The sequence below is a fragment of the Rhea americana genome, unplaced genomic scaffold (genome assembly GCF_003343005.1).
Source record: "Rhea americana isolate MKP2758 unplaced genomic scaffold, rheAme1 scaffold_13, whole genome shotgun sequence".
NCBI lineage: Eukaryota > Metazoa > Chordata > Aves > Rheiformes > Rheidae > Rhea > Rhea americana.
In genome coordinates this window covers 3,882,735-3,906,900 of record NW_028185372.1, presented here as the reverse complement: position 1 = coordinate 3,906,900, position 24,166 = coordinate 3,882,735, and the positions used below count along the sequence as shown (strand labels likewise).

Here is a 24,166-nt window from a genome sequence, read left to right as displayed (position 1 = left end):
ATATAAATTGCAGCTGAGATGTAATAGGTTAGGTCTGGCCAGTCTTAAGTTTTTGTGGTTATTTTGTATGTTTAAAAGAAACTGGCATCTGCTTTTATTCTTATTCCTAGAAAATATTTTTAGCTATGCCTTTAGAACAATATGGGCAATAGCAAATCTTTGTCACATATTCAAAAAGTTTTATAAGCAGTTTCTTAAATGGGAATAACACGAGATCATGACTAGTACTCCAGACAAATAAGAAGTCACAATGGCTGTTATGCTACTGTTAGTGGCCTTAAAGTGTTAAATTGCTGATGTACCTCATGCATTATTGCCACTTTCCAGACACATTGATTAGTGACTTTGTATTGTGAATCAGATTTATAGACTTTCAAAATCAAAACAGACKTGTTACTATAGCATGGGCACAACTGTGAGTGTGCCAGTTCCGTGTGCTTTTGTGTTACCTGTTCATTTGCTGTAGATGAACATCTTCAGGATAGACAAGAATATTTTAATGCACTTCATCCTGCTGGGCCTGGTGGTTAAGAGCAGCCGGGGGTGCTACTGTGAACATTATCCGTGGGGGTCATGGTCCAGCTGTTCACAAACCTGCAATTATGGAATACAGACAAGGCACAGGTAGGGCCAAATTACCTCTCTATTTTTATTTTGATGTTTCTAATTGTCTTCTGATAAAATACTGCTTTTAGGGAGGAGCGGCTGTCTCTGAAGYGATTACTTCCATAACACTGAAAAAGAAAAATTGCCATATTCAAATGTTTAGTGGATGAAATTTTTTTTAATGATAAGATTCAAAAAAWTTCAAGGTTACATATACAGTGCATTGCAATGCCTACAGATGAACCTATTTCTGCCAGTGCATATAGTGAGGAGAGAACAACCTTGTCCTAAACTGGCCTTGCCAGCCACATGCACCTGAGTAGCTAGTCTATGTGAGCAAATGGTGGTGGAGCGGGGCTGGAGCTCGGAGCCCTGTTACAGGGGGTCTGCCCTGCGCAGAGCAATGCCGTGGGAGGTGTTAGCTATGTCAAGGAAAGCCTGCAGAAAGCTCCTCCCTGTAGGATTAGTTTTCAACAACAGTTAGTCAACTGAATATTCAGTGTCACTAAACTAGATGTGATTCACTGGTATATTCTTAATTGGCCRGAATTCCCCTCTTACCATCTTGGCTCTCTTTCCATAGCCATCCTTTGGGCCATTCAAAATGAGATGGATCAAAATCAAGTTTCTTACTCCGTAAACTTTGGATACACTTGGCTTTTTCTTTCAATCAACATTTCAGTTTCCTATTACTACTCTGAGGGTTTCTTGATTGTATTCAAATCATTACCTTTAGCCTTCACCCACAGTTAGAAAACATCTATCTACAATGTCTCTGCTCCCTTTCTAGTGTAACTTTTTCAATTAAATTTTTTAGGGAAATAAGAATGGATGAATATTATATGCAAAACTTCTGTGACCAGCTATGTACAAAGCAAGAATCTCGTGCATGTAACCAGCAAGCATGCCCTATCAACTGTCAGCTTGGAGACTTTGGCACTTGGTCAGAATGTGACCCATGTGTTAAAAAACAAGTAGGTTGAAAATTTATTATACGGATGCAAGAAATGATACTAAAGWGTTACCTTCATTTCAGACATTCAACTTTATGAAAATTGGTCTGCAAAATGACAGTTTAAGTTAACAAGGGAAATTGGTTATAAATTATCATAACAGTAGGAGCTGGAGGGAACAAGTTAAAATAAGGAGATCAAAACAGAAAGGAGCAATTTAGTAGTGTAAACCCATTTATGAGAACTTGAAAAGTGCCACTGTCATTATTATAAATGAGTTTTTCACACAGGATAAATTAAGACATAGTTTGGATGCCTATTTAAGTAGGAGAAAGTCACGGAATCTTTATGACTAATCCACGGCATTTTTATACATCCTAAAGAAAAGTAATAAGATCAAATCATCCATTGAAAAGAGTTAATAACAAATCCTAATTGGCACTGGGTAGGACTGTTCAGGCTACATTTTTACACTGATATTCAGGATCAGTGCAAGACTACTGTGAAGAAATCCAGAACACCACTTCCCTACCCTTTGTAGCCTATACAAAAGCCAAGCAGATGTGCTTAATATTTGTAAAAAAAATTCTTCTGGGAATCTAGTCTCTGGATGGTGTTTTCTCCTCCTTGCCTTGTGTCTTTTGACTGACAGCAGAATTAGGAGTTAGTTGTGAGGCTGCTGATAGGGCATTTCCAGTGAACCTTTACCACCTGGATACCTTCCCTGGCAGAGAGTGGAAAGGTGAAAGAGCAGGTGCAAGTCAATTTGACCTAACAAAATCAAGACCTGGCAGATATGAGTTTGCAGGTGACTGGAGTACAGGTTGTTTATAGTGGTTATGTGGCTGGTAGATCTCAGCTTGAGCCTGATCATGAGATCATCTTTCACTGTGTGCAGACACAGCCTACAGCTCTCCTTCTGAAAGTCCCACACAGTTTCAGAAATCCATGCCTGACTATCTGTTAGGTATCATATCTTTAGACTTATGATAGACCTACACAGGATGAGACCAGCATGGTGTAGAAGTCCATGAAGAAGCTGTTAGTTCTAGRCATGAGATATGCTAACTGCCCTGTGGGGTCCTGTCCTCAAACTGGGATGGAGAGAATGATGAGAGCAGAGTGGAGAAAGGCAGCAGGAGACAGCAAATAAACTACAAGAGCTGCTCTCAAAGGAACTGAATTCTTTGTAGTGAATAGCCTCTTGTTCAAGTGCTGGATTTTTACTTAGGCATCTGTATACAAAACATTGTTCCATTTTTATTGACTTTAAATATTGATGCAGCATGTTTGTTGTATCAAGCAAAAAGTGATAGACTGCAGTCTGTTTTCCCTTAAAACTGCTGCTCATGATCTTTATAAACACTACAAACCATGAGAACAGAGGATGTGACTTCCAAGACAAATGTGAAGATCACTAAGTATGCTTCTAATGAATGGGAGATGAGCAGATTGAAGCTCAGAGCAAAGAATGTATTAACTGTGTTAAGAAGCTCAAATGGAGTACAAGGAAATGTTATCTCAAGTCCAAATGTTCACAGATGGTCTGATGTTGCTCCTCCACACCCACACTTAACCAGTGTAACTGGGTATCTATTTTAGTAGAGCTCCTCCTGCATTGTTTGACTCAGGGTCCRTCTACAGTGAAGGAAGTCTGCAAGGAAACTGATGTGGGGAAAAGTCCTTTTTGGAGAAGGAGCAGTTCAGCTGTGTGAAGATAGATTTCAGTGGTAAGCCCTTGAATTAGGGTGAAAAACATCTGAAGTGATTTGTCTAGCAGCCTTCAGCTTCATTACTCTGCTTGAAGGATCCTGAGATGCAGGGAAGAGGGAGAGGAGAGGGGAAGATTGAGTTCTCTATTTTGCTCTCAGATCTTTAGAGGTGGAATTTTTCAGGAATACTGTTTTTTGTCTTGTCCAGACACCCAGTGCTCCTGAAATGAGGGCTCCCATGGGTGGGAACTAGGCCAACTGATTTAGGCATGTGAATACATGTTATTGTCATAGTGTTTCTGCTTCAACAATGATGATAAAGAAAATTTTCAGATAGGCTGTTCTCATATCATTTCCTATTCTACCCTTTAAACAGAACATACAGAGACTTTATTTTTGGTTCTTCATGTGATACAACCCACACCATCAAAAGTTTAATTGTGTACTCTGTCAGGGCTATTGAGGCTCTTGGATTTTAGTTCCCTGCCAGCCTTACCTGGGATAATGGCATGACAGGACCTAAGGACAAGAATAGCTGATGATTTCCTTCAGGGCTATGGCTCCAACAAATCTTCAACAGCACTGAGGCATGTGCCTCTGCCTCAGGTGCCACTAAGGCTCCTTAGCTACAAAATATACAAAAATAACCCTGTTTTCGTTTCTTCTCCCTCAGTTTCGTGTCCGGTCACTCCTTCGCCCATCACAGTTTGGGGGTCAGGCCTGTACTGAGCCGCTGGTCGATTCCCGCCCATGCTTCCCAACTAAACTCTGCAACATAGTGGAAGTTGACTGCAAGAATAAATTCCAGTGTGAAAATGGTAACGAGAGTCTTCATTACATAATTTCTCTATTATTAGATAATCAAAAGATTAAAGATATTTGTTTATTGAGGGTCAGGTGATTTGGATCTTGTATATCTCATGTACAAGCTTGAGGGAAAGGGGCAGGGAGAATGTTTACTAGACTTGAGTTTCAGTCTGAGTCCAAATTTGCAGGTTAGTAGAGTTTTTATTATATTTGTAAGCCCTYTTGTGGAAATTTCTTGTTTGCTTCTGTTTAAATATATCTGACCAAATGCAAAATAACCACATACCTCTTTGTTAAACCTTAAACTAAGTCATTACAGCTTCCAAGCAAGGCAAATAAGTAGATTTGAGACATTTGTTTCCTACTTGAACAATCAAGGCAGGATTTTGCCTTACTATTAATTCCTTGGACAAATTCACACCTTTACAAGAAAGAGATTGACTTCTTTTCATTTTTTACTTTTTACTTTTTCTTTTTTTTTTTGCATTCAGACTTAATGAGTTTTTGTGTAATTTTGCTGCTGTTTCTCTGCAGGTCGCTGTATTGCAAAAAACCTAAAATGCAATGAAGAAAATGACTGTGGGGACAACTCAGATGAAAGAAATTGTGGGAAGAAAAAACCAGTGTGTAACAGAAAGTATGGGAGCATCCCAAGTGTGCATTTAATAGGCAGTGGGTAAGTAAGTTTTGTTTGCATTTTTCATAGATATGATGAAACTTTATTTCACTAACTTACATAAATAAGATGATCCCCATACTAGCATGTAAAAGTATCCAATTAAACTGGATAACCTCTCAAATTAGAATTAACAAGAGATTATAAGTATGCAATTAATCAGGCTTGAACTTGCCTACTCCATCTTCAAGGCTTGGGCTCCCTTCTGTGCTGCTTGCCATATTGGATACAATAGAAAGCTGTCAGAGCACTGCTGTCTGGAGGACCTTGTCTGCTCTCACAGCACCAAGTATACCATATATCAGCAATTGCTGATTTAGTTATGCCCAAGCACTTCAGAAGATTGGACGTTCTTCTAAATAGGTCTGATTATGCATGATCTGTGAATTTTTTCACATCTTAATACCAACCACCATGTCTTCCAGCCTGTGAATTTCAGCAGTTTAACACCTAAACATGGGATGCCAGCTCCAAGTGGTTTTGCATTTTTGAATGACTTCAGTGCACTGTGGAAACATCATTCATGATGTGGGTGAAGAGCTCGTCATTTTCTTAGACCATTTTTAGTTGCATCTCTGCCATTGTCTAGAGGGCAGGATGGAAAGTAGAAAAGAAGTTTGCTACTACAGCTTGGATATGTTTTTTGTAGGCAAATTTAGTATGAATTAAGAGTTCGTGTACAGAAGCTTTTTTCAGAGCAGTAGCTTTATCTTAATGCTCATGTCCTTTGTTGGTATCTTCATTGMAGCTATATACCACCTAAATGATTCAAGTCATATATGTTTTGAGGATCTTTTAATCTCTGGATGTTACTTTTCTGTTAGATTTCACATTCTGGCAGGAGAGAGCCGAGGGGAAGTCCTTGGCAATTCATTCAATGGAGGACAGTGCAAAACAGTGAAGCGCAATGAAACAAGGATATTATACCGTGTCCCTGCAAATTTGGAGGCTATCAGCTTTCAGGTACTCTCAAGCAGTGACTCTTAGCTGAAAACGCCTTGTCATAATCCATCCAAGTTCTGTGCATAAGTCTTAAGCAGTGATGTGTGTTTTGGGACAGGATGACTTCAGAAAATAATTTGAATGCTATAGCTAGAGTGTGACATCAGGCTGCATGTGTACTGGCAGACTCTCACTGCAGCARATAGTGCATTAGTAGAGAAGAGATGCAGGACATGAAAAGGGCTCAGGTAATGGATGAAATCTGCACTGCTGATTTGTCACCAGTGCTGCATGTTTTTCTAGCCTGATTTTAAAAAGAGCAACTGAACAAAGTGCTTGTTAATGTGTTATCTGGAAACTGATTGATTTGTTTGTAACCTGTAAGCTTAGTCAGTGAGATTCAAAAACTGCTATGCTCAGAAATATTTAATGAAAGAAACTTTAGTTTGTCCAAGTCTCTCCAAAGCTGTTTGATTTTTAGTTCTTGATATTAGCCTGCAGAAAAGTTTGTGTCAGATACTTCTAGGAGTTCATCTCTCTTTTAACATATAAAGTCATCTTCTCTGGTACTTCTTCAAGGGGAGTTTGCCCAATTTCAGTCACCACTGAGCTGATGCTAAAGTTGTCTGGGTGCCTGTGCTGTGCGTGACAGCACTGCTGAGGCTTGCCAAGGGTATCAGACTAACTTACTCCCTGCTTTTTTCCCACCTATCCCTAGTCCATCAGGCAGCATGTGTGCCCACGCTGGCAGTATGGTCTAAGACTTCGGTTTGGATCAAATCTATTCATTCCTGTAGCAGGGGAATGGGGAAGAAAGGACAGAAAACGCCAAGTTCTATGCATTGCGCGATATGGAAGCTGTGAGACTTGGACTCGCTCCTAGTGTAGATGACAAAGGTAGTTGTGACATAGACTGAAGGTCTGGGAGTCTTTGAAAAGTGTGTTGAAAAATTACTCCTAATCTTCAGGTGGCAAAAYTTTAGAAAGATGCATTTACTCTTTTTCCTCTTATATAACTGCATTTTAGTAAGTCTACTTCTCATTCATCTCACCTACTAATAATAGAATCACAGACCTGTCCAATAAGTTCATCTTTTGTGTCAAGAATGACTTCTTAGCTTACCACTGTCTCAAATATTCAGTCATGTTTCTCCTAGGAAAAAAAAATCAAGAAGTCACTGCTTAATAGGTTGATCTGTTTCAGATTATCTGGGCAAATACACTTTCCTTTACTGAATCTGTAGGTAATAAATGAAGAAGATGATGCAGCATCAGATTTCTACAATGACTTAACTCCTCTGAGTGACAGTGATGCTAGAGGTAGTTCATTCAGTCATACTGGAAAAAGAAGTTCTGGTATTCCATATTTATTCTCAAARAAGAAACGGACACAAGTCACATCAACCTCCTCCTTCAAGAAAGCCATTGAAGCCTCACATAAAAAGGTAGCTAAATGTTTYCTCCAGTTTCTTCTTTCAGTTCCATCTGCTCATTTCACAGAACAAAGCTATTGATACTGATGATTATGTCATGGTAATTTAGATGTTTGGGGTTTTTTTCTAGTTTGTGATTTGCATTTTACAAAATCACTGGAATTACCCATAAAGAAGTTCATCTCCTGATATTACAGCATATTCCTGTTTATGATATACCTTCTGTAATGTAACTTACTTCCCTGTTTTAGTACAGAAATCATAGGATTATTCCACTTATAAAAGTTTAGGTTTGACATAGATTTGAGATTTTCGAATCAGYTAAATCAGTCCTTTCCCCATCTCAGTTTTGAGTGAGAAGATGGGTAAGAGTGCAGTGGAAGGAACAGTGGCAAACACAACTCCCAAAATAAATGAAGTTCACTCAAGCATGTGATATAAATCTGTGTATATTAGGAATTAAACCACATGAACTTTTCATTTACTAACCAATTTTCACATTGTAATATTGGAGTCACATAGGTGCCAAGTTGTGCTTGATCACAAAGATAATCTCAGAAATAACACATCCAAACAAAAGTTTCTGAAAACAGAAAGTCTTTCCCCTCATGAGATTCTGTCCCTTTAATGTGGGTGAATACTGAGGAATGTAAGATTCACATATTTTTAGTTTAATGGCAGTAAAGGATCAGCTATTTAGTCTGCATTTCTGCACAGCAGAGGCCATAGGACTGACCAACACTAAGGCCTACTTGCAGCCCAGGAGCTGTAATAAAATTGGAATTAATTTTTCACAAAAATGACRGTCATAATTTTAAGGGTTTCTATGACAGAGGCTTTACTCCAAGCCTTGCTGACTTTTCCTGGTGGTGAAGTAATTTGACTTAAATGGTCCATTATTTCTGGTTTGAATTCATCTATAGTAAACTTCCAGCCATTGGAAATCTATTTAATTTGATTCCTGTTGAGATACTTATACACAGATCAAATTGTTCTTTTGTAGAACTTGTAAATTATTTTTAGTAGAATGGTGGCTTCTTGTTTGCTTAAGCACAACCAAAAACTACTTATGGAAATGTTCATTTCAATGAAACTTTCATCAGGAAGGTTTCTTGGATATATGTTTGTTTTGAGCATTGTTGTCATGAAATCCCAGAAATGCATGGTAATTAGCCAATAACTTAGTAGGCAGGTGACCTAGATTAAAATCCTTCCGTAGTGGTCCTCCTRTCTAGGTACATCCTTGTCTCCAAGCCCACTTGGCTTAGAAGATGCAAGCAGAGTAGAGCCGGCTGTCKAAAACATGAGATTTTTCTAAATGTRAGAGATGTTTCCGGTTTCTGAACCTTACTACTTTGCTTTTTTTACTTCGTGTCCTTCCCAAAACCTTGCCTGTTAAAAGCCTGATACACAAACTGAATGAGATCTTTCTTCCTGCAGTGGTTGTTTCAGTATACTGATAAATTGTGACACAGTGAACTAGCAGCCAAACTCTYAACTCATAGGATTGGTTGTAAACAGCATACTGATGACTATACTTGTATGCTGAACCCTTTCCTCCTGGCTTCTTGTCTTATTGCTGCTGTATTTCTTATGGTAGGAATTGTTTTGCTTTGTTTAGTGCTTACAGTCTTAATTTTTCCTATATACTCCCACATAGTAATGGAGTGTTATCCTATGGGGCTCTTGTAAACTCAAGGGCTAGTTTGTGCAGGTTTACTCATGGTTAAAGCAGCATGATACACAGGATTATTTACTTGCAATATGGCTCAAATCATACTCTCAGCCTCCCTGCTTTTTACAATTAATTACTTATGAAAGTGCTCATTCTCTCTTTTAATTTCCAGAATTCCAACTTTATTAGAGTCCATAAAGTTATTTCTGTTGCAAACTTCAAAATGAAACAGTCAAATCTACAGCTCTCAGACGTCTTTCTAAAAGCACTTAATCACCTGCCCCTGGAGTACAACTATGCTTTATACAGCAGAATATTTGATGATTTTGGCACTCATTATTACACCTCAGGGAAGCTGGGTGGTTCCTATGACATTCTTTACCAGTACAGCTCAGAGGAGCTGAAAAACTCAGGTATGTAACCTTTAGCAAGAAGTCAGGATTCACTTACCACCTTTTCCTATGGTTTTATTAAGACAAAATCACTGTTTATTGTCAGGCCTTACAGCACACAGTAAGTTTTCCAAGTTAACATTAAAAAAAAAAAAAAAAAAAAAAAAAAAGGCATTTTAAATGCTACCACTGTAACTTGCATGGGTACATGCCTTGCTGGAGGGGTGGGGGAAGTGGTCCAGGAGAACAAACATCTCCAGACCTGTTGTCTGTGCCCTGCTGCCCAGGAAGGGGTAGTATAACCTTGGGATTTTGGGGTGGAGGCTGGCTGAGACTCGGGAGAGCAAGAAGGAGCAACTGGTCAGGGGGTAGGATGGAGCTGGGAGAGTAGGGGAAGTGCCAAGGAAGAAGCAAATGTACTCCAGAGTACACAAATGTACTCCARTGCTCAGGGACACTTCCTAATATCTTCATACCAAGACTGAGTGCCAACTGGAAAAGATATTCCAGTCAAACAGACTCCACTGTAGGACTGAAGCCTGATGAGAGGTATCATAGAATCAGTAAGGTTGGAAGGGACCTCTGGAGATCATCTAGTCCAACCTCCCTGCTCAGCAGGGTCACCTAGAGCATGTTAGACAGGGTTGCATCCAGGCAGGCCTTGAAGATCCCCAGAGAAGGAGACTCTACAACCTCTCTGGGCAACCTGTGCCAGGGCTCTGTCACTCTCACAGGGAAGAAATTCCCCCTCACATTCAGGCGGAACTGCCTGTGCTTCAATTTCTGCCCATTGCCTCTTGTCCTGTCACACGGGACAACTGAAAAGAACTCAGCCCTATCCCCTTGACACCCTCCCTTCAGGTACTTGTACACATTGATAAGATCCCCTCGCAGTCTTCCCTTCCCCAGGCTGAAGAGGCCCAGCTCTCGCAGCCGTTCCTCATAGGGCAGATGCTCCAGCTCAGTTTAAGTGGGACCTTCTYGGCTACAGTCATTAAAGCTGTTGGTGTAGTTAGAAATGACTCCAATCTCATGATAGSCAGACTGTCGAAAAGTGAATACTACAAAAGTGGAAATCTGAGGTTAAAAAGCAGTGATTCTTAATGCTACCACTGTAACTTGCATGGGTACGAGAGGGTACGTGAAGGGACTGGTAAGCATAACCCTGTTTAATGCTGTTTGTATGTTAGGAAGTGCAAGCCTGCAGCAGTGAAGTCTCCTCTTAGGCCAGCTGATGGCAATGCTGCAGGAATGACTCACTAAAAACTGATAGAAACATGTGTACACACTTTTAATACATGTGTGTGCGTATATACACACACACACATACACATTTAGCATTAGTGTATACATACATCATATTAGGGTTTTTTAAGGTAGGTATACATATATTTTTAAAAAGGTGATATACTAAAATTTGTCTTATCACCATGGGAGGAGCAGCCTCTTTCCAAGCCGCTTGCTGCAGGGCATGGCACAGTTTGCTATTCCCACCACTGCTGACCTGTGTGGTTAGACTGAAGGACAAGGACTGTTCCATGGGGCGCTGGTGACAGGATGGGGCGTTAGACACCAGCAGAGAAATGGCATGGAAGAAATACCCCGGCAGGAATATGAGGGAGAAATCTGGGAGAAGTTAGACATGGGTAGAGCCAATTGGATCAGGATGAGGTGTAAAAGAGGGGGYTGGTAGAGGGAAGAGGGGAGAGCGAGAAGCTTCAGCTTGGCACAGAGGTCTGAAAGRAACTGAGGTGCAGTGAGACCTGCAACGGCTTGTGTTGCTGTGGGGTGCCTGAGAGCGTGGAACTATCACGTAACAAGTTTAKAGTGATTCAGCTGTTGCTTTGTGGTATTTCTAGGTCTGACGGTGGATGAATCAACAGAGTGTGTCCGCACAGAAACCACTAGGCGTATCTTTTTCGTAAAGAGAAAGAAAGTCAGTACCAGCTGCACCACAAACAGAATGACTGTGAAACACGAAGGTGACCGTGACAAGAATGAAGCCCACGCGCTGTCATTTACTCTGAGATACTATTCCCTCAGCTAGGTGCTCAGGGTAAAATCCTAGTTCTGCTGAAGTAAAAGCGCAGCTTCCACCAATTTCTGGGGAGCCGATATTTCAGTACCTCTCTCTGAAGCAAGAGTCAGAAACATCTTCTCCCTTGGAAAAGAAGTTATGATCTGGGAGTGCTTTTTTTCTGCTCTGGAGTGCCATCAGGAGGGGACCAAGTGTCTGAGGGAGATCCCGCAGTTTGAGGGGATCCATAGCGGTGCTGTGGCAGCTGTGGATCTGACAAACRTCTCCCTCAGTCTCTGCTCCGGGGCAGCCTATGCTGGAAGTGGGAAACGGGTGCAGCCTGCAGCATGCAATGCTGACCACGTCCGCGTCCTCACTGAGGACAGTGCGGGGCTAGTGGGGGTCTGGCAGCAATAACGCAGCCCTGCCCTTCCCTTCCCCCCTTCACTGGGCCAAGCAGAAACCGAGGTGCAGCAGGCACCCTGGCAATGCCAAGAACGTGTTTCAGTAGCTGCAGGAGGCTCATTTTCTCCAGGAATAGCAGGAGTCATGTATTCTGCATCAACAAAAACAGGGATTTGATCACTTGTGCCATGTTTCACCCTCATCTTATAATCAATTCCAGTTATTCATGCAGGGACTAATGCTCCTGTTTTGCAGAGCATCCTTCTAGTGGAGTCTGTATACCTTGCACCTTCCACAAGTCTGTCGCGTAGATCTGAACGTCTCTGTGGCTGAGGTGTTACGCGCTTTTCTTTGGAAGACTGTGACAGACTGCTAAATATAACAGCGGGGATTTTTTTTTTGACTTTAGCTTCTGCAGAATGGAACCTAATTTCATAAAATTAAGCTTAATGTATTCTTTTAAATTATCTCTCCCTCTCTTCCTCCCCCCCCTCTTTTTTTTAATTCTGTTAAATCCACCGTCTGTGGAGGCCTTTATCTATGTGATAATTCTTCAATGAAATCCTCTACCAGGTTCCATTCTGGAGTCAGCCGAACGATCGGTATCTCTGGTAAAAGGTGGAAGCTCAGAATATGCTGCAGCTCTTGCCTGGGAGAAAAAGGGAGCTTTTCCAGAACACACCATCTTCACAAACTGGCTGGAATCAACAAAGGACAACCCTGTGGTGGTTGACTTTGAGGTAGGATAGGAGCAAAAAATATCGTGATGGTAGAGCACTCAACAACTAGCTGTTCTCTAGAGCACTCTTTGGATGGTTTCTATCTTTTAAATCAAGATGGTGCTGAATGTGCTGATAATTGCAAATGTGCAGGCACAATAAAAACAATACACAGAATATTTTAGAACTACATTTTGTKTGTCTCAGCTTATAAAGCCGCACAAGGTTTGCGTATGTTGAAGGCAGTGTGTGAGTGTCCTCACACATGCAGTGGCTGAGCGTAAGCATCCCCTGCATGGTGTCCTGAATTTTTAGATGCAATATCCACTTGATGAGGTTTTGCGACTGGCTTGCTGAGCCCTAAGCAGAGGAAATAATATAAATGAGATAATCTGGATATTTGGAGGAGTCAGGCTCCTTTAAAGCATATGTAACTTCTTACACAGCAATGTKCCTGGCTCATTTATGGTACAGCTTCATGTGTGCATTCTGGTGCCTTCAAAATTGACCTAGCAGTCACTGTCTCGCAGCTGCTGCACCTGAGTAGTCCTTTCCTGGCTGSCTGCCTTTCAGGCGTCGCCCATCGTGGATCTGGTGAAGAACGTGCCATGTGCAGCGACCAGGCGTCACAACCTCCGGAGAGCCCTGAGGGAATACGCGGGCAGGTTTGACCCCTGCCAGTGCGCCCCGTGCCCCAACAACGGCAGGCCCGTGCTGTCCGGGACGGAGTGCCTCTGCCTGTGCCAGGCCGGCACCTACGGGGACCACTGCGAGAAGCGGGCTCCAGACTACAAGTCAGGTATGCGGGGTCACGCTCCCGTGGTGTAAACACGGGCCCTCRGATGCAGACCGCGCGGTGGGCTGGCGTCATGAACTCCGATGCGGTGGAAAAGCTGAGAAGTGTTGCTTTTGTAGAGCACTTGAAAATTAAATTCTGTTTTTCTCCAGAACGAAAGTCTGAAGCTTCAATAAATAGCAAAACAATGATTATGATCCTATACAAATGTTTCCAGTAATTAACTAATACCAAAGTCTTTACCTGACATGTTATTTTCAAATCATAATTTTSCAATATGTTTCAAAAAATATTATTCTTAATGTAGCAGTGCTTAGTCCTGCATTTTGAGTTGTTGAGCTCCAACTCATTTCTATTGCACCAGGTCTCTATTTCATTAGCTATTCCATGGTGGTATCTCAATTTTCCAAACTGAGTCATTGGCAGACTCTGATACCAAGCTCTTATTTCTGGAGCTGAGACTTTTTCTGAAAATGTTAAATAAAAGGTTAGTCCTAAAACACAGCTCATCACTGCTCCTTTTAGGTCACTCTGTTCATCCAGCTTGCATGGTACTCAGACTCCAAAAGCAGCATATGAGCAACTCAAAAGCTGTTATTTATGGGCTAATACGTACAGTAGATAACTGGGATTTAGCCAGATATTAGGATAAGCATTAGTTTGTCCATTTTCTCTAAGATCCCCAGGAAATCTTTCCTGGCCAGGCAGCATCAGCCTGGTGTGCAAGAGCTGGCCTCAGCTGCTCCTAGGGACAGGTCCTTGATGTTGCTGACTTAATATTCTAACCCTGTTTACCCCCCCCCCCTCAGGATTTTATACCTATCCGTGTTGGTTTGGGGTGTTTTTTTCCTTCCTTAAACCCTTGAGCTGCTAAYAACTCTGATCAGCAAACCTGCTCTTCTCTGTAATTTTACCTGCCACCTTGTGCCATTCTGCTCTACTGGCTTTCTCGCAGCGCTTTCTCACAGCTTGGCTGTTTGCTTGAGCTCTGCACCAGGGTTACATGGGCAGGCTGCACCAAAGCAGGGCTGCAGGTCCCTGGGGTGCAGGCAGCTGGCCCCAGGGGTGGGCAGCTGGCAGGGTGCAGATGGAATGGGTCACAGCCCTACGGAGCTCCAAGAGTAAGGCTGTTCTTGGTTTAATATAGCAAAAGGAATTTATTTGCTTTCAACTTGGGCAGGATAACATTTTCTCATTTTTCATATATAATTACCAGGTGACTTTATTCATTTTTTTTTTTTTTAGTTCCTGTGATGCTGATTAATAACTAACCCACATCATGATAAATCCCTTTAAGCACAGCCAGTTTTAATCCTCCTTTTAACAAACACCTTCTTCATTATGTTTTCACTAATCCTAGTCTTCTTTCACATAAAACTAGTTTTATGGCCCTATATTTAAACTAGAACTCTTCTCACTTAAAAACTAGTAACACGACGAAGCTGTCTAAAACCAGGACTGGAGAGCAGGTTTATTTTTCAGCAGCTCTCACAGTGTAAGGACACAAAGCTGAAAGTGGCAAGTCCAAAACAGATGAGGAGACATGGTCCTCCACACAGTGTCCTTGTGTTGTGGAATTCCTCACTATGGAATTTTGTGCGTATTGAAGGTGTGCATGGTCTCAAGGGTCAAATGGACAGGTCAAAAGTGAAATCCTTCGAGGACTATTAAAAACTAGGTCACTAGTTGGGGTCCAGGAAGTCCCTGGCCTYGGTTGTTGGAATTCTGTAAGGCTCTCGGGAAGTGTTGCTGCATGCCCTACCCGTTCCTAGAACCCTCCSTAGCTGTCCTTATGGTCATTTTCAATGGCAGAATGGATATACTCTTTATCTAACCTAGTATGGCAACTTTATGCTCTTAGTATGCTCTTCCAAAACACTCAYGTTATAACCATGTCATATATTTTACAGAATAGCCCCTGGCAATTTTGGTGATCAAAGATATGTCTGGCCTACCCTTAGTAAACACATGACACTTCTTATCCAGAGGTGGTGGTCAGAAAGCATAAAGGCAGAATTAAGAAGAAATCAAACTGAGTAGTCTTGGCTTGTAAAATAAATCATAAGACAAAATAAAAGACTCCTTGGCTAGAAAAGASAGAAATTAATGAGGATGAAATTGAGATCAAAGATAATTGTGGTCAAAATTAAAAGAAACCCATGATCTAGTTTTCACTGTGGACTATTCTGGCAAGACAAAATGGCTAACGRATATAAAAATTGTTGATTTTGAGGTGGAAGATGAACTCAGTTTAGTATGCCTTAAGGAGAGGGGACATGCAATCAGCATTTAAAGAACATTTGCATGCAATTGCAACTGCAGGTTTTTTGAATGAAATGGGCAGCAATACAACACATAGGGAAAATAGCAGATCAGAAAGGGGAAGGAAGGGAAAATGATTCAGGCAAATAAAGGCCACATTGTCTGGCTGATAAAGAAATATTTTGAAAGAAATAAGTGAAGATATAAAAATAGATGAGTGCAAAARGTGTATTGTGTGCGCAGGAGAAACATTGTGTAAATAAAAACKTGTATATAATGCTTCATAGTGACACAGACAAAATACCCCAGAGGTAGTAAAACAGACAGTGGTGTTTTGTTTTAGTTTGCACAGGGAGTAGATTTGCAYTTTTAGACTTACTGTTAGAGCTCCAAGATTTAATTTAATAGCACAGTGCTTTGTAAGTGATCAAAAACGGCTGACAGCATCATGAAAACTGAGAACATCTATGCCTGCAATAAAAGTAGAAAATAGGCTGCTTCTGATTTTCAGTGTGACTTTCAACTGAAACAGGAAAGGAAGGTATATTCAGGCTCTACTAAAGTAGTCTGAATTTGGCTGTCCATCTCTTTGAAAAACAGTACACTCTGGATACAATCTATTCCCTTAACAGTTAACATTTTTCAGAGGATTTAAAATTGTATTTCCCATTCATGCTGTTGTATATGGACCAAGAGCAGTACAATGAATGCTGCAGACACATTAAAAGATGAGTTTCTTTTATGTCTTTCAGTTGCTGTAGATGGCCGCTGGGGCTGCTGGTCTGAATGGAGTTCATGTGATGCTTCCTTCAAGAAAAAAAGGACTCGAAGATGTAATAACCCTGCCCCGATGAACGGAGGGAAGCCCTGTGAGGGTGAAGAGGAAGAGGAGGAGGACTGTTATGTCTCTGTGTTCGCAGACAGGTAAGAAGACAGTAGATGAAAGATCTCTGTGGTTGTGGGGTACAGGTAGAGACCTCCAGAGAGGCTTYGTGACTATCAAGGAGAAATAACAGGCAGCTCTCCTGTCAGAAATCTTGTAGTGGGGGCTGAGAGAAGGAAATTTCTGAAATTCTTTGAAATTTAATTCAAGTTTGTTTTTTCTTATTCCTAGAAAATATATAATGAATTCTATTCTGATATATGTCTACAGATATTTTACTCTGCTTCTCATGGCTTCCTATCTGAAGCTGTAGAAAACTTGCCTGCTTCATGAGATTTTACAATTCCCTTTTTTTGAGCTGCAGGGTTTAATGTCATGTCCTCTTCTCTTTGAGATTTAGGTTTGAATTCAAAGCCTTGGAGAGATTTCTACTGAAACTACCCAGTTTTCATATTTCTACTTTGAGTAGCTGTGATTTGAGTAGATGTGTACCAATGTCTTATGACTTCAAGCTGAAACCATAACTCCAATCCAAATCTGGGCTCAGTTTCTTGTGTCTTCAAGAGCACATCTTTGTACAGGTTCAGTTTTTCTGTTAGAACCAAGAGCAGAAGCTGGTAAGGCAGAATTTTCATCTCCTCCGTAATGACCTGGGGAGATTCATTTTGAGAGCATTTGAAAAACAGTGGATTCTGGTCCCCTGTTTTCTTCTTTCTTAATTAGATGCTGCAGGCTATACAGCTCCACATTCACAGAAATCAGCCTTCTTTAACCGTTGCTTGACAGCAACAGTAGAGTTTTGACTGCGCTCCCTAAAACTCAGCCAAATCATGTCGACCCTCAGTACTGGTCTAAGTACTTAGACACTGTTATCCCTTAGACAGTCTCTCTATCTGCAGTTCTTCACCTCTTTTTTTTTCTAACTTGATATAAAATTCTTCATAAGTTATGTGAATAAAAATTATGATTCTATATCTATCACTTTTCTAGCCCTCTTCTAGTCTCCTTCCCTTCAACACTCCTGACCTTTTCCATCATCCCTTACTTAATAGAATCAAGAGTGTTGTTGCTTTGGGGTATTTTAGCCGCTTTCTGGAGTGGATAAAGTATTTTCATTGTTTTCATTGTAAAGCTTCTGAACTTCTTTCCTTGTCCAAGTTTGATGCCACTGTTTAACATGCATCCTTACCAGAAAATTACTTTTCAGAGGGGCTCCTTGTATAAATGATGACGAAGCAAGGAGAGAAGATGATATCCTGATTGGTGAACCTGAGTCTGGATGCTCCAGGCCAGAGCCACCAGAAAATGGCTTTATCAGGGTGAGCTTGAAAAGTGGGTGAGTGATATGAAAGGAAGGAGTGTGGGAGAGTTGCAGAGTTGGCAATTTTTACAACCTTTTTGCTAGGTATACAGAAATAAGTCACATACACAAATATTTACTTCTGCTGATTTCACCTGATATTGAAAGCGTAATACTACTTGCAAAAGACCACATCCATCTGTTAAGTAGAAATATTTTGCTAGATAATTAGAAACCCATGTTTCRTGTTAGCCTTCAATAATAATTGATCTTTGAATCTAAGATAATATTGCATTAAATTTTTCACTTGGCTGATTAATTGACATTTTATTTTTCACCATCTCCATTTGTTTTCTTTAAAATCATTCTGAATGTGATTTTCAGTTACTATAGATGTAATTTTTTCTGTAGAATGAAAAGAACCAGTATGCTGTGGGGGAGGAAGCTGAAATTGCCTGCATGACTGGTCATGTCCTCAGTGGCTATCAGTTCCTTAGGTGTCTACCAGATCAAACCTGGACACAGCAGCATGTTGAATGTGAACGTAAGAAACAGAGAACTAGTTTGGCTTGCAACAAAACAGAAGAGGAATAAAAATAAACAAAACAGACTATAATATATGCTTTAATAAAAGAACATATAGTGGTATCTGAAGAGATAGCGTTTTAAGAGGGCATCTCATACATTTACATTAGAGATGACAAAAACCTACTGAGTGACTAGATTTTTCCTCTTTCAGGAGTGTAGTTATTACATACTCTGTAAGGATAGTTATTACATTCTCTGTAAGGATATTGTAATGTCCAATGCTTTAGAAAACCCTGAGATGGATTTTATCAGGTCTTCTCCAGTTTAGTTTTCAATATCTTCAACAGAAAGATTCATCTTCTGTCTCCAGACTTATCAAGATAATCTTTAAGTTGATGACAGCCTGAAGAAAGCATCCTTAGAGGAGCTTGACTCCCACATTTTATATTAGATGGAAGGTTCATCTCTAATCTCCCTGGATTGTCTTGAAAGTCTACAGAACAGATTAATGCCCTGATGCATTTGCAGTCCAATGAAAATTAAGGACCAGAACTGATCAGGGTTTACTAACAGGAGAGACTCCAATGGTTTACTAGAACACAATGTAGTTGTATTGACTTAATATTCATTTTATCGTGAATTTCTTCTTGAATGTGTTTGAGCTTTCTATTGCCATTCACTTAATTGTCTTACAGCTTCACTTACAAAAACAGTGTTGTGAATGTCAGTCTTAATTTCAACATACTGTAAAATTAAATTACTCATACTATCACACATTAGAAACAAGTAATTTAGTTATTGATAGAAACATATTTTATAGAACTATTGACAGGATATTGCAATTTCTAGATTTAATTATGATAAATATTTTAGTTTTAAATGTCAGTCAGAAGTGTTCAGTGTTATTGTGACTATATGGGTCTTCAGCTGAAACACTACAACTTGCTGTAAATATTCTTGCACCATGAAAATGACAACAATCTTATTTTTCCTTACTTATTACAGCTTCAGGATGCCTCAGGCCACCAACCTCTTACAGTGTCACTATTTCTCCGTTTAAACAACAGTATGATATTGGTGAAACTATTAAGCTAAGCTGCCAAGCTGGGTATATAGTCACTGGTCAAACAGAGTATACTTGTGGGAAAGACCTGTCCTGGACACCATCTGTTTCRAGATCTATTACATGTGAAAAAGGTTAGTATTTCTGCAGGTATATTATTGTTTTTCTATTGCTGGGACCCACAACACAGCTGTGATGTGTTTACTGTAGCTAGGTAGAACTAGGAGCAGATGATTTGATTTTAAGACATGTAGCAAGTGATTATTAATTTTGGTTTTACTCTATGCCTACCACAGTGCTATATAAATTCAGCCACAAACTTCTGCATTAAGTTCATATTTGGGGGGGTAAGTTGTACTGTATAATATGTTAACTACAAAGTTGTGAAACTGCATTTTTTTTTAAAAAAAGGTTCTATTAACAAGGCTTTAYGAAAGCGAAGTAGGATAATGCATATAGTTGAAACTTGAAACATATAGTTGAAGCTTGTACAGGCTTTTCCAGTAACTTTTGTAGACTCATACATCCTTGTGGAATCCCAGCCACAGGAGCTTTTGAAGGCAGAAAATTGTGATAAATTGAAATTAATCAATTTTAGGTTTTACAGCAGAAGACTAAGATAATTGTGCTCAATTTGTTACTTATTCTAGTAACTTTTTTTTTTTTTCCAGATATGCAAACTAAGACTAGAGGTATTTGTAATCCAGGACAAAAACAGGTTGGGTCTCAGTGTGTTTGTATGTCTCCAGAAGAAGACTGTGGGTAAGTGAAATACTTTCACTAGAAAAAAGATAAGTCATGGTTTCTCTGGTGGTGGACTGTTAGTCCATTGCAAACACAAAACAGGAAGAGTAACAGAAGTGACAACAACTTCAGGATTATTGGTGTATGTTCAGATATTAGCCAGCAATGCCATTATATCAAAATTACAGCTCCATTTATAGCCTATGAACAATGACATTAACCAAACAGCACATCACAACACCTTTCTAATCTACATCTCCATCTGCTACTGGAGATGCCTACTCTTCCTTTTCCTCCCTTTTTCCTCTAGTTTCTTAACTTTTGCTGTCATCACTTCTGCTCCATGTGTTTGAAACCACCCCTTTTCAGGTGAATATGCTCCAAAACACATGTSTATGTTTTGGTCTCCAGGGCATATAAAAGTACGTAAGACTTGGACATRCTGTCTCTTCATGGGATATGACCTCACTTTTGAGCCTTTCAGTAAACAGAGCATTCCTCTACTCCTAGAGGTTTTTAGTAAATGGCTGGCAAGGACGGAGGTGTGGTGCAAGTCTGAGTGTTGTCCTAGTGCTTGGGATTGGAAAGATGAGCACAGACCAAATACCGGCTAGACTGCCGTAGAGCTGAGACCAACGCATGTCCCACCACAGGGCTCCTGTGTGACCACAGGCAGTCCCTCGGCATGGGGTTCATCTCACTCATGTGAGCCCCTGCATAAGGGCTCTTGTGGGAGCACAGATGCCTCGAGCAGAGAGAGAACACACTTAAAGCGTGACAGACATTGTCACAAATACATGGGTTGAATCCGACGCTAACTGGTGGGGGTTTGACTGTGGCTGCAAGCTTAACCCTTAGAGGCCTATCCTAGGTGAACTGGTATTGCTCCTTCYCTCTGGAGAATGATTGAGCTCCACAATGTGATACCATTTGGAAATGCCTGCACATGGAGAGAGCGAATCCACTCGGGAACCAGGAGTAATACAGAAAGGAACTACAAGCAGCTTAGTTGTGTTTGCCTGCYGCTGATCCCAAATTAATTATGCCTCTGAGGCATACTTACATTAATGTCAGCAGTGCTGCATTAACTCAGCTAAACCACCCCCAGGGGCTGTGTTAGTTCACTAAGCTTTCTGGAGGTAACAGCATGCAGGGAGCTCACCTTCCATTTTCCTTGTAGGCATGCTCTTCACTTCTCATCTGCTGGATGGGAATAAGACTTTCTTGTCTCACGAGGACTATGCTGAGGTGTCAGGGGCTTCCTAAGGCTCAGATGCTGCAGTAATTGAGACTGTCTCAGTTCTTGATACATATCCACTCTGGCCACAGTTTTGCTACGGCTCTTCATTCTGCACCATCAGGGTGTTAAGAAGCAGGGATGTACTCCATGGTCTGCCAAAATAATTTTTCTTTCTTTTTTTTTTTTTTTTTTCCTGGGGCAGCCACTACTCGGAAGACATCTGTGTGCTACATGCTGCTTCAGAGCAGACCATGACAAAGCCCAGCTGTGAGTACTTAGCTGAAAATTGCCTCCGAGAGCAGTCGTTTCATTTCTTGCATGCTGGCCCTTGCCGTAGTGATACCAATCAAGACTGGGCTATTGAAAGGGCAAAGCTCTCTACAAATAGCCTGAAGAAAGTGCCATGTGGCTATGACACCTGCTATGACTGGGAAAACTGTGCAGGTATGGCTTCTGACTGGGGTGATGGATCCAGGGTTTAGGCACTGAAAATAGAACATACTGGCTGCTTCATTGCTCTAAGAATGGGGTTTACAGGCTTTTTGGTCTATATCCTCTGAGCAGTTTGTGTTGAGAAGAGTATGGAAGTGTGGTCAGTCCTTTGTCCATCCTACCGTGCGTTGCACGCACATATGTGCCGTCCCCCTTAGGCAGAAGTGGTATAGAGCTGCCACTCGTTAGTAGTCAAGGCACAAAAGGACCTTGAAGATTAAGGGAACTTAAAATTTTAGGAGAATTAATATTTAAATCTTCAACCACARAAGCCTACTCCACAATGTTATGTCCTATTCCTTGTGAGGATATTTTGTACTTCAGGAGTTAATCTGGCTCACACCCTCAATAGCATATAATTAAATTATGAAATTAAATCATGGTACTATTTAAAAAGCAAGACAGGGGCCATCAAGCTTAATGGGATTTTAATGGTAAATTTTGCAAATACCCACATGTGAAACCTGTGTTCATTAAGAGTTTTAATGAACTAAGCTGTTTGGTGAAATCTCTGAGAGGATTATGTTATAAACACTGTTGTGCAACTCGGCTGTTTACTGTGTAAATAGCTGATAAGAGCAGCGGGTTTTCCCGTAAATGTACGAGGTGCTGGCTGGCTCGGCACCGATCACGTGCTTGCCAGGAAAAGGCTGAGTGGCAGCTGTACTTGTTCCTCTACTTCCAGAGATGAATATGATCCTTATCATAACTTGCCTGTTTATGACAAATAAAAGGGCACTAGTGATGTGCAGCAATTGTAAAACWTGATTTTGCAGAGTTAGGATGCTTTGTGCAGTATTAGATTTGRAGTCAATGGCTGTAAAGCCATCACACGAGGTACTGCTCCTGCATGGGGCTGAAGAAGAAGCCAAGACCTCAGGCAACACGGCGTGCAGGAGCTTTTAGAAGTTGATAATAATTTATGAAGGACTTGGGCTTATTTACTCCAGAGCCCTAAGGCAGCCTAGGTGTGTTCCCACTGCGGAGGTGGCTTGAAGCTGGATCCTGTGCCAGCTCTTCCGTGTTCTTCTGTAAAAGGCTCACAGGAGTCTCGCTCAGCAAGCAAAAGTGAGAACACAAGCAAGAGTAAAATTAAATAAAATAAGATTTCACTCTGGGACTCATGAGGTTTGAACTGAACTTTCCTCTTACCTTCACAAAAGTCCCATTTCCCACTTGTAAGCATAAACGTTTAGCAAATGGAAGTTTTGGCATTTCTGAGAATGAGTAGCTGGTATTAACACAGGGGTAGAATATACTGCAGTACCATGTGAAAGCAGCTAAGCTGATGGAAAAAACACACTTTTCACATGCTTTAAGAAAGGGAAGGCAGAAACTTAGTTTCCTGCCTAGGAAATTTCTGGGAAAGAATCTAAAAAGTCAGAATCTGATTAGATCAGAAATGGGTAATGAAATAACAGGCAGTAYGGAGCTTTACCAAGGCCAGCAGCAGGTAGCTTAGCATTCATAAAAGGGGCTTTAATGATAATAGAACCTGACACAATACTGACCTTAGGACTCCATTTCACAGCAACATTGTGTGTAAGGATAATTGGGAACAGAAAGTCAAGTTAATAATTTTTTGTTTAGAGGAAAGGTCAGGGAAAGCTAGCAGATTAAAAAAAAAAAAAAAAAAAAAGAAAAAAAAAGAGAGAAAAAAAAAATTTCATTTCTGTTCTTGTATGGGCCAGTGCTGCAAAAACTGATATTTAAAGCTTTTTTTTTTGCCTGTGTTTCTAATACCCTGATATCTTTGTGTGCACACTAGGGTCTCTAATGTATCATGAACCTGCAATGGCATTTTTTCCTGTTGATTTTTGAAATGTTGTCAAACTATAAATACATGTGTTTAGTCATGGTGTTTGCAGCTAAGACCTCAACACGTTCTTTCAGAGACACAGACCCAGTGCTACTGCCTGCTGCCTTACCAGTGCCCCAAAGAAGACAGCCAGCTTCACTGCATCCAAATAGTGTCAACCGGGAGGAAGAAGACGGTCAGTTACTGCACGCTAGCAGCCATGAAGTGTGCTGGCGTGAAAATGGAGGTGCTGCATGTGGGGAGCTGCCTGGGGTAACCCAGCAGCTCATGTTGCAGCCACCCTGGTCTTCCCGCTGCGCGCAGGCTGACGGACCCTGGTGAAGACTCAGTGGAAGCACAAATGGGCCAAAAACAACGGGTGGAAAAAAACTGAGCTAACTTACTGGATTTCTGGCAGGAGGGTGGGAATGGGCCTTTTTTTTTTTTTCTTTTTTTTTTCCTTTTTTTTTTTTTCTTGAAAATGAGCTGGTGTGGGGTATGGAGATTGCAGAGTTACAGGCGGTGGGAGCRTGTGCAGAGGGAGGAGGAGGGAGAGGAAGGAGAGCTCCGCGTCTGGTTTCCCCTGGCGCTGGATGAAACTCTTTCTTTGCTCAGTCATTTGCTGCTCCGTCCCTTTGCTTCCGACTGCTCTGTGCCCTYGGCGCCTCGCGGGCTGCGCTCCCGGTGTAGCACCCAGGTAGGAAGATCGGGCACACGGCCACA

General features: G+C 41.0%; 1 protein-coding gene across 1 annotated transcript; it reads left to right on the top strand.

Annotated features, from left to right (window-relative positions):
• The first annotated feature begins 466 nt into the window (after positions 1-466).
• C6 (complement C6) lies at positions 467-23,783 on the top strand. The gene is made up of 17 exons (XM_085326259.1): positions 467-624; positions 1,424-1,580; positions 3,945-4,089; positions 4,613-4,754; positions 5,579-5,717; positions 6,941-7,141; positions 8,977-9,217; positions 11,056-11,178; positions 12,192-12,358; positions 12,911-13,136; positions 16,148-16,319; positions 17,486-17,597; positions 17,990-18,122; positions 19,112-19,303; positions 19,841-19,931; positions 21,356-21,597; positions 23,539-23,783. Exons 1-17 carry the CDS (start codon positions 467-469, stop codon positions 23,718-23,720), a joined length of 2,823 nt encoding a protein of 940 aa, XP_085182385.1. The 3' UTR covers positions 23,721-23,783.
• Positions 23,784-24,166: the final 383 nt, after the last annotated feature.